This window comes from Choloepus didactylus, chromosome 5 (genome assembly GCF_015220235.1).
Source record: "Choloepus didactylus isolate mChoDid1 chromosome 5, mChoDid1.pri, whole genome shotgun sequence".
Taxonomy (NCBI): Eukaryota; Metazoa; Chordata; class Mammalia; order Pilosa; family Megalonychidae; genus Choloepus; species Choloepus didactylus.
The window spans coordinates 140467303-140477675 of NC_051311.1; the positions used below are offsets into that span (position 1 = coordinate 140467303).

Here is a 10373-nt window from a genome sequence, read left to right on the forward strand (position 1 = left end):
TTTGTTTGAATGACTTTTTAGATAGTTGTTTCATTTTACATTTGAAACCAACATAAACAGCATGTGGGATATTAATAGAGAACTGGTAGCTGTTTTAAAGTTGATCATTGTTCTCAAGCTATTTTTTGGGGATTCCTTGACTATTTCCTACAAAACAGTCAATGTTGTTCAGTTTGAACCCAGTAAGGGAGCAATTGGTAAGGCATATAAGAAGGATGCAAAGCTCGTGATGGAATACCTTGCCATCTGTGATGAGTGTTACATTACAGAAATGGAGAATCTGCTGAATGAGAAAGGGTAAGATTTAAGATGGGCTTCCACCAGGTATGTCCTCTCTGCCAGGTTCTGAAAGTTAAGATGAGATTGGTTTCTTTAGACATTTATTGTAGGTAAGTACTGAATTTGGCTACATTGAGAGAACTGTCTGCTAGGATTTCTAAAAACAGATTTGAAATGGACTATGAAGATAATTATGTTTCTAATAACTTCCTTAGAGCAGGAGACTTGTGCAAGGGATAGAGTGAAGAAGGATTAGAAGCTACAATCTCCTATCTCAAGTCATTGTTCTTTCTTGGGGAGTTGCAGTGGTCTCTGTAATTATTTTAAGCAGAAACGTAAAAACTATAGAGGTGAATCTTTAAAGGAATACAGCAAAATCTAGTACTAAAACAATATAAAATACACAATGTCTGGCAAACTAAAAAATTCTGGACATTGATCCAAAGATTACAATTATCTCAGATTGCACAGAAATTACCTATATTCTCCTATAAATGAAACACGAATGAAAGAACACTTCACATATTATTTACGGACTTCAAAAAAATAGAGTTCTCTTTTTCCAGTTTTTAAAATTATTTTTTCCCTATCTAAGCCAATATATATTTGACATTTGAGTTATATGTGCATATAAAACCGGACACGTTTGTCAAAGTGAGCATAAGATAAAACAGCATGCAGTGTCCTTTCTGGATATAATTAAATTTTCGGAGCTAAAGTGGTCCAAGTGGGAGCAAATAAGCTGACTTCTTTGTGAAATAAACTAGATAAACAAAAATGAAGAATTATCAAAGGTGTTAAAGATTAATTCCATAAATCCAATCTTTTCTATCTTTTTAACATATAGGTTTGCACTATGGGTGTGTGTGAATTCAAATACTTTTCTAATCAAGATTGTGAATACCTGAAACTGGGGCTATGTAATTTGATAAAAGGCCCTGGAGTTAAAAAAAATGAAAGGTAGTATAGGTGAAGAGAGGACATTTGTCCATCAAGTTATCCCTATCAATTTACTGCAGAGGTAGAGTGGATCGTGTTTAAGTCAGTGGGCTCAGATGTTGACCTGAGCCTTGAAGTGATGTTTTACTTCATTATTTATTAAGATCATAATTAAGTATAGCAGAATGCTGGTAGTCATTGGATTAGTACCTTAAAGTTTAACATTGGAAAGAAATGATTATGTTACAAAAACACACACAAAATAATATATTTTGTGGTTCTATTACTTTGTTCCACTATTTTTGTAATTGTGGCAAGGTGGGAGGTCTAGTTAGTTTAAGAACATTTAATGTACCCCAAAACAGTTCTGGCCTTGAGCTATGAAACATTACACTTTAACACACTGATTGATTGAAAAACATAGAGCATCACTGTAAAGATATTCATCTTTCTTGGCCTTCAGCAATGAACGGATGCAGCTTTACTGTGAGTTCTCCAAAAGTGCTTTGTAGCACCTAACACACTGCTGATAAACAGTCTCAAAGTCGGAGTCACTCCCAGAAGAGGAGTCTTCAGTGCTAAGTTGTTTTTGTGGATCATAGTTCCCAAGTAGTTCGATTTAAGCTTTGAAGTTTTTAACTTGATTACTTTTTCTATTCACAGTCTGCTTTGGTAACCTGCCAGGCAGTGTGATTCACTGGAATATCATGCTTGTTCATATGATTTTGCCCTCGATAATCAGGAGGCTTCCTTATTCCATATATGGCTTTCTTATTCCATATCTGGCTTTCTTATTCCCTATATGGATATTGCTGCACTGTATCCAATCATCTGAAATATTTTGATCAGTTACAAGTTTTTCGAAAACTGCTTCTGCAATGGGTGATTGACAAATGTTGCCTGAGGAGGCAGATATGGGGGCATAACTCCATGGTCACTGCCTCCTGTGGCTTTGGCCACCCATGAATGCTGCCAGCCAGGATAGGAGCTGGGAGGGACTCATTTGACTTTTGAGTGCTGGACACTGACGGTGTGGCTCGGCCAAGTTAATTCACTTGAGCATACATCCAAGGGCCAGGTGAGGTGGAGGAAAACACCACAGGCTGGGAGTTTTGAAACAACTTCCTATAAGATGACGAGCCAGCTCATTTTTTACATTTGTTGGGACAATAATGAAAACAGTGGTCTTTTTACCACTTTTTACCAGCAGGCCTCTATCTGACGAGTTTATTGTTATTCTGAAACTGTATTTTAAAAATTGTTTATGTCTTTACCTTGATCTCAAATCAGAGGAATTAGTGTCATTGAGTCACTTGTGGAATTTTATAAAACTAGTCAGACTTTTTGGTGCTTCCCCAGAATACTGTTTGGTGCCATAGTTAGAGTAGTGTCTGATTTGGTGTTTCTTCTGGAATAATTTAAATTTGGCTTTAGGTATTATATCTGGAGAGTCAAATTAGTTGTATTACACTTAAAATAAAAAACAATTTAGCAGTCTGTAAAACTCCTTTAAGTTAAAGCAAAGGGTACATGTTTTCACTAATATAATGTGTTTTGTTTTTTCATAGGGAATTCACTATTGAAACTGAAGGGAAAACATTTCAGTTAACAAAAGACATGGTCAGTGTGAAGAGATTCCAGAAAACACTGCATGGTAAATTTGTAAAAATAAGTGAAACAAACAAAAAAATTGCTGCTTAAAGTTTTTTTTTTTTTTTTAATATTTTATTAGACAGCCATTTTACAGAAAATTTGAAGAGAGAAAGAAAAAAATGTTTAATGCCACAACCCTAAATTTGATGAATATTGTTTAAGACATTATCTTGGGTTTTGTTTTTTTCTTAACATAATTGTACTTATACTAGAGAATAGTTACACCATCTTTATATTTCCTGTGGCCCAAGGTACATGCAAAAAATATGTCTTTATTTAAAATAGTTTTTTCATTTTGCAGAACTGAACTTTTGTTTCTTAAGCAAAAGAGGAAAATCACACCACCCCGTGTGGGTTTTTTTGGGCAAATTAAAGTCATTTGGATCAGTGATCTTTCATGCTTTTTTAAAAGCCAAGGAAATGATAATTATTATTATTATGTGTTTTTTTTTTTGTAGAAGAAATTCTGTGAATTGGGAACTGAATATTTTGCAGCATCTACAAATGATACTGATAGTTAATTATGGCTGAATTGAAGCTGAGAGTAGTGGGTATTTGGGAAGCTGCTGCCAGTGGAGAGAGCAGGGCTACCTGTCCATTTGTTTTTGGCCTGCTTCATTGTAGCCAGGCTTCACTGAGTGGTAGAAGCAATCTGAACAGAGATGAGAGTAAAAGGGGATTCTTATTCATGCTTTGGGGCTTTTTAGCCATCACTATGGCAGAGTTCACAACTGTACTTCACTGTTACTCGAACTGCAACAGAAAGATGGGCAGAAAATACCTTGATCATATTTCTAAAATATTATTCTTACTCTTTATTACAGAGAAAAGAAGCAACATCTCCTCCTCCCTGCTCCCATTTGTGATATTTGGTTCCAAATATCACTTGTCATTTCCTTTAACGTGTACTCTCCAAGGTCAGGGTCGATTACCGTCTGTTGGGACAGTGCTTAGCAGTGCTTCCTTTATGAATAATAAGTATTTCCTGTGTGTATCACAGGTGTAGTACCCCCATGGGAAGAGCTCTGGGGCCCGTGGAAGAAATGTCTTTGATTGGGTGCTGATCCCTGAGCAGACTCTTCTCTTGGAAACAGCAATGGCAGTAACTTGACTCTCTTAAGAGCTCTCATCTAGATAGCAAGAAAGAAAGTAAACACGAACCATGTGCTGCTTGTTGCATGAAGGAATTGTTATTATTTTTTTTTTGGTGTAATTTTATTGATATATTCACACACCATTCAAGCCATCCAAAGTATACAATCGTGGTTCACAGTATCATCACATAGTTGTGCATTCATCACCATGATCAATTTTAGAACATTTGTGTTACTCCAGAAAAAGAAATAAAAAGAAAAAAAGAAAACCCCAAGCATCCCATACCCCTTATCCACCCCCTTATTGACCCCTAGTATTGCACTCTACCCAGTTTTAAAACTTACAATAAAGGTAGGTTAACCAATACAGTGTAGTATTCTCAGAGATAGTTATATAGAGCAGTAGAACAGAATAAAACATCCGGAAGTAGATCCATACAAACACAGGCAACCAACTTTTTTTTTTTTTTTTTTTCTTGCTGTATAGCTATATAATCATTATCAAAGATCAGAGCTACTGGATTACAGTGCAACAATTTCCAGTATTTCTGAAGGAATTGTTTTTGCCAATTTCTTGCCAGCTATGGTGGTAGACTTTTCTTTATTGACAGGGCAGGTCATAAAGGAATATAGCTGCTGTTGTTCATATGTTTACCAGCAAGGGAAGGTATACATTGTAGGTTCTTTTTAACTCTTTTTTTAAACAAAGAATTATCTAATTTAGTGAAAATTTTTTCACTCCAACCTTCTCTTCAAAGGTGTTATGTTTCCCACCAGCAAATAGCTTTTAAGAATATTCTGATTTCTTTGTTCTGATGTACAGAGATCAAAATCTGTCTAGAATGGAGATATTTTTAGTGCTAAGAATTGTTTGAAGAGAATCTGAGATGCATTATCTAGGATTTGTGAGAACGTTATTGAATTTCTATCTCTTTTACAGTGGAAGAAGTTGTTCCAAATGTAATTGAACCCTCCTTTGGCCTGGGAAGGATCATGTATACAGTATTAGAGCATACATTCCATGTACGCGAGGGAGATGAACAAAGAACGGTAAGCTCCCCTGACCAGTGTGTTATTAGTTTTCTTACGGTTTCAGAGAATAAAATTTACTGAAGTACTCTGAAATGATCAATTTGTGGTTATTTATTGTTATGCATTAGTGATGCTATTTACAAAGCAAAATGCTTTCTTATGTAATCTCATTTGAGCTTGAGAATGTATAGGTTATTCTAGAAGCCATTCTTTTTAAAGCAAAATAATACTTGCCTGTTGCTCTCAATTCTGAGATACAACATATTATTTGGGGAGTTTGCAGCAACAGAAAGATTGTTACTTTCTGCATGTACTCTTATTTTCAGAAAGCTGGGAAAGACAAGATGGTTCACAGAATTTGGCCAAACCAAAAAACTGTATATATGCACTGATATAACATTAAAGGGATCCTTTTCAAAGTGCTTAAAATTGTCTGGGGTATTTGTTTAAGATGTTAATTCCTAGGTTCATTCTAGAGTTACTTATTCATTAGGTCTGAGGCCGAGGGATCTGCATTTTTAAATAAGAACCCCAGGTGATTCCGAAATGGGAGATTGACAGATCATAAATTAGGCACTACTATTTAAAAGTATAGCCCTTTCTGGCATCCAGGCGTTGCTGAAGATAGGAGTTTATAAGAACTCAACTCCCTGAAGTTTTATTTTGGCTCTGATGTTTCTGGATCACCTTTATACCTTCCACTTTATCTCCACATTGTCCCTTCACCTTTCTCATCTAGCCTCGGGCCTGCAAAAATTCCAGGAAAACCAATCAGAAGAAGACTGGCTAGAAAGGAGAGGTTGATTATGTGAAATTAATTGAGAGGAACAATCTCATCTACATGATCATTCTAAAGCATGAGAGAGCACATAATGTTGGGCATCAATTCTGTAGTTCTTTTTAGGATATTTAACCTTGAAGAATGGACTGCTGAGTTTTTGGCATTACTGTTTAAAAAGACTAACATGCTTTTGGTAGTATGTAGCTAATAACGTCACTATTTTAATCTCTGCCCTAAAGTTGCATCTTCATTTCCTGGTATTGAAGGAGCAGCTTTTCCTTCATTCAAAAGATTGTTTAAAACCTGGGCTAGGCACCAGGCATATAAACAGAAGACAAATAACTGAATTTATTCCACGCAAAATAACTGAATATATTCTTTTCAAATGTCAAGCTAGCTTCACGTTTTTCCTACTTATTTTTCTAATAGCTTCTAAAAAAATCTTTTAGCTGTTCTTTTGAATCTAACAATATTGATATAATGAGTATTAATAGGAATTTCTTAAAGGCTAAGCAAGAATAAGTTAGGACAGTGTTTTATTATATTGAGATTCCCATCATGAAGAGAAATTTGATTAGTTGTAGGAAACTAAAAATGTTTCTAAATTACGAGAACATAGTCCCTCAACCCATTTTTATAAATTTTGTAAATTTGGAATGAAAACATTGTAAATGACATTAATAAATTTATTCCTGCTCCTCTGTCACTTTAAATGGAATTATCACAAGATGGAGGAGGGGAATGGACTTCTGTACTTTGTGTGATAGAGGCAACCATATTAGTAGAATCCAGGATTTATTTACTGTGGCCTATTCCCTGCTGTTTGGCATGAAAGGTTAACTAAGCTTTTTGGGAGCTAACTTAGAACCTTGTGTCATTTATCATTTTTGTGGAAAGAATTCATTCCCAGTTGCATATTCTGCCCTTCAAGTGAGCCTGTTGTGCAGATATTTAAGAAGTGCCTTCAGCTCTCATTCCCAACCTAAATTGGTAGATTGGCTCTGGCATTCCACAGTACATCTTTGCCTTTTGTAAATTTCTGAGTAACTCAGAAACCTATTTCAGGAACAGTTCAGGAGGGCTACACTCTTCAGTATAGGTATATAGAACATCTTTTTGCTTTGTACTGTTTCTTTTGGGCATATATTTGTGAGCTAATTAAAGTTTTCTGTTTTACGTGGTCATTAAGGGTCCTAGATTCTTCTGCTATGCCGAATCTCTTAAATGATAGTGAGGTTTTTTTTGGTACCACCACTTGTTACTTGATGATCTGGGGAAAGTTCTTAAGGTGATCTTCACAGAAAGAAGTAAGGCTTTTGTGTGGTATTAAATTACCATCTTATATATATATAGTAGCTTTCAGAGTGCTTTCACATCATTTGACTTTTTTTCAACAGACATATAAAGTAAGCGGTAGAAACCTACTTTGTAGACGGAGAAACTGGGTTCAGAGGGTTCACCAAGTTGGTCCAGATTCAGAGTTGAAAACCATGTATTTCTGATTCTGGTTGTCCTGTTTCTTCTCTTTTATCATACTACTTTTCATAGCATGTTTTCTGGCATCTTGATAGTGAAGTTATGCTTGGACGTCCATTGAATTTTAACCTCTTTTGGTTTGGGACATTAACAGGGCAAGGTATTATTTAGATAATTAAAAACTAACGTATTTGGATTTCTTTCTTTTTAAACCATCTAGTTCTTCAGTTTCCCTGCAGTAGTAGCTCCGTTCAAATGTTCCGTTCTTCCACTGAGCCAGAATCAGGAGTTCATGCCGTTTGTCAAGGAATTATGTAAGCAAATCCAATTGTGTAATCTCTTTGTGAACACCCTCAAGTAGGCTGAATTTTAGAAAAAGTATCATTTATTTCAATAAAAATTAAACATTATTGAATTAAGAATAAATTGAAGTGATTTTAGCTTCTGCTCTTATTTCCTAATATTTGAATGAGTCAAAGTAGGACCCAAGAGTCATACTTAAAACATGCTTGCTTCTCATATTGCCCTTGATGCCCATTTCATCAGGGCAACCCTAGTAGAGTGTAGCAACCCTAGTAGGTCTACCACCACCGACTCTCGTCACCACTGGAAGGGATCTAGTGGTCGTCCAGTGTGGCCACTTATTTCAGAGTTGGGAAGTGGGAAGAGTTAAGCTGCTTAGGGTCATGCAGCTGGAGGTGGCAGAGTCAGGACCAGTCTCCTGGTCTTGGCTCTCGGTCCAGTGCTGCATTTGGATCAGGTGAGAGGAGGTCTGGGCTCAATTAAACTTGGGGTTTTTCTTTCTCTGGCAACTGTGACATGTTGCTGTCTTGCATAAGACCCTTTCAAAAGTTTCCTGAGCATATAAGATGACATTTAGATGACATTGGGATGTTCTTCATTATTTTATTTTTAATTTGCTTTATTTATTTTGGATAGCTGATGCCCTGACCAGAAACGGCGTTTCTCACAAAGTGGACGACTCCTCTGGGTCTATTGGAAGACGTTATGCCAGGACTGATGAGATTGGTGTGGCTTTTGGCATCACCATTGACTTTGATACAGTGAACAAGACCCCTCACACTGCAACTCTGAGAGACCGAGACTCCATGCGGCAGATAAGAGCAGAGGTGATCAGCTTCTCTATTCTCAGGGATAGAAATGTGTACCGGTTCCTCCTGATTTGAGTTGGAGTTTGATGTATTTGTGATCTTCCTTCTTTTATTTTTCCTTTTAATTTCAGTAATAGGTTTGTATCAGACACAGCCTAGATTCCCCAGTCCCTTTGGTTTAATTATGAAAATATCCATTAGCTCTTCTCTAATATTGTAGAGCCATTTGAATAGCTGTGGACTCATTCTCAGGTAGTTTGCTTTTGTCATTGTTTGTTTATTTGGGCAAGGGAAAATGAGCCCAAGAGATTTTTGCCATAATTTTACTGGCAGGCTTTGGGGGCTTAGACGTTTGTATAATTGTATTTATATATAAAACAGACAATAATATCTCAGTAATTCTAGTTCTTGGGAAGGGACTAATGGAGATGTGTGAGCACAGAAAGGGAAGGAAGGTGGTAATGGAATGGATAGAGTGGTAGCCACTTTGACGACTGCCTGACTAATTTATTAATGTTGAGCAGGTGTTTTTATACAGTGCCCAGTATGTACTCAACTTGATACAGAGAGTTAATAACAGGGAGAACAGAAGTAAAAGACTGCTTTTTTCCAGAGGAGTTTATGGCCTTAATTCCAAAATCATAGACTTCTGGTTTATCTTTTACAAAATCAAATCTGGCTGCTCCGGACCTGCATTCCCATATGGCAGCGGTTCTCAAAGTGTGGTCCCTGGACCAGCAGTAGCAGCATCACCGAGAAACTTGTTAGATAAGCACAATCTCAGGCCCCACCCCACACCTACTCATCACTTAGGTGGAAGTGAGGCAGAGTCTGTTTTAACGTGACCTCCAGATGACTGTGATGCACACTCAAGTTTGAGGACCTCCGCTCCATGGCCGCCAACATCTGGTTATGGCTGAAGAGCAGCTGGCCCCTGTTGTAAGAGTTAAATCTAACACTCCTGATGGAACTTCAAGAGACACCGAGATTTAGAGTAGTTGGGGAAGGCTTCATAGAAGAATTGGATGCTCCAGTGAAGCTGGGAGGCATTCAAGGCTGGGAGAGGATATAAACAAAGGCTTGGGAGGGGGAGAATTATGTAAGGAGGCTTTGGTGGGAGTGCCAAGAAACAAGATTGGATCACTATTTGAGGCCAGTTGATAGAGGGATCCTATTATGATTTAGACATTGTTTTGGCTCTATGTAAGTTTTCCTGGGTTCAGGGTAAATATTCTTTGTGAAAATCTAAACAAGTTTGTTGATTCTTAGACTTCTTTTTTTTTTGACCCCAGGTCTCTGAACTTCCCAGTGTAATCTGCGATCTGGCCAGTGGCAGCATCACGTGGGCTGATGTGGAGGCCAGATATCCTCTGTTTGAAGGGCAAGAGACTGGTAAAAAAGAAACGATTGAGGAGTGAGGACAATTTGGAGTCTTTTGCCACTTGTGCTAATAAAAAAATAATTCTTATCATGTCCACTTTACAAAAAAAAACAGCATTGTGATTGTACCCAGGGACTGTATTTTATCCTCAGTGGCTGCCTGATTTTCCCTTCCTATCCAAACCCTCACAATTAAAGTTGAAGGAATTCTGAACAAAACTTTGTAATCCATATGCTTGTGTTCCTGTGTTTTCATCAAAGCTGTTTTTCCCATCTTTGGGTAGACACACTTAAGGCTTAATGTTAAACACCATGTATTTTTTATTAATTGCTTTATTGAGATGTAATTTACATACCATCAGATTCACCTGTTTTAAGGGAACAGTTCAATGGTTAGTATATTTACAGAGTTGTGCAACCATCTCCACATTTAATTTTAGCACATTTCCACTCCGCAAAAATAAATCTCATGGTCATTTACCATCACTCTCCATTGCTACCCCAGCCCCAAGCAACCACTAATCTACTTCCTATTTCTGTAGATTTGCCTTTTCTGGATATTTCATATAAATGGAATCATACAATATGTAAACATGGTTAATGTGTTTATTTTTAACACAATATGAG

At 36.9% G+C, this 10373-nt stretch overlaps 1 protein-coding gene across 1 annotated transcript in view; it reads left to right on the forward strand.

The window, feature by feature from the left end:
- GARS1 (glycyl-tRNA synthetase 1) overlaps positions 1-9979 on the forward strand; it is a 42729-nt gene extending 32750 nt beyond the window's left edge. Inside the window, exons 12-17 of the mRNA XM_037836991.1 lie at positions 152-297; positions 2787-2872; positions 4906-5015; positions 7475-7568; positions 8194-8384; positions 9659-9979. Coding sequence (XP_037692919.1) covers positions 152-297; positions 2787-2872; positions 4906-5015; positions 7475-7568; positions 8194-8384; positions 9659-9784 — 753 coding nt within the window. The 3' untranslated portion in view covers positions 9785-9979. The remainder of the gene's footprint in view (positions 1-151; positions 298-2786; positions 2873-4905; positions 5016-7474; positions 7569-8193; positions 8385-9658) is intronic.
- Positions 9980-10373: the final 394 nt, after the last annotated feature.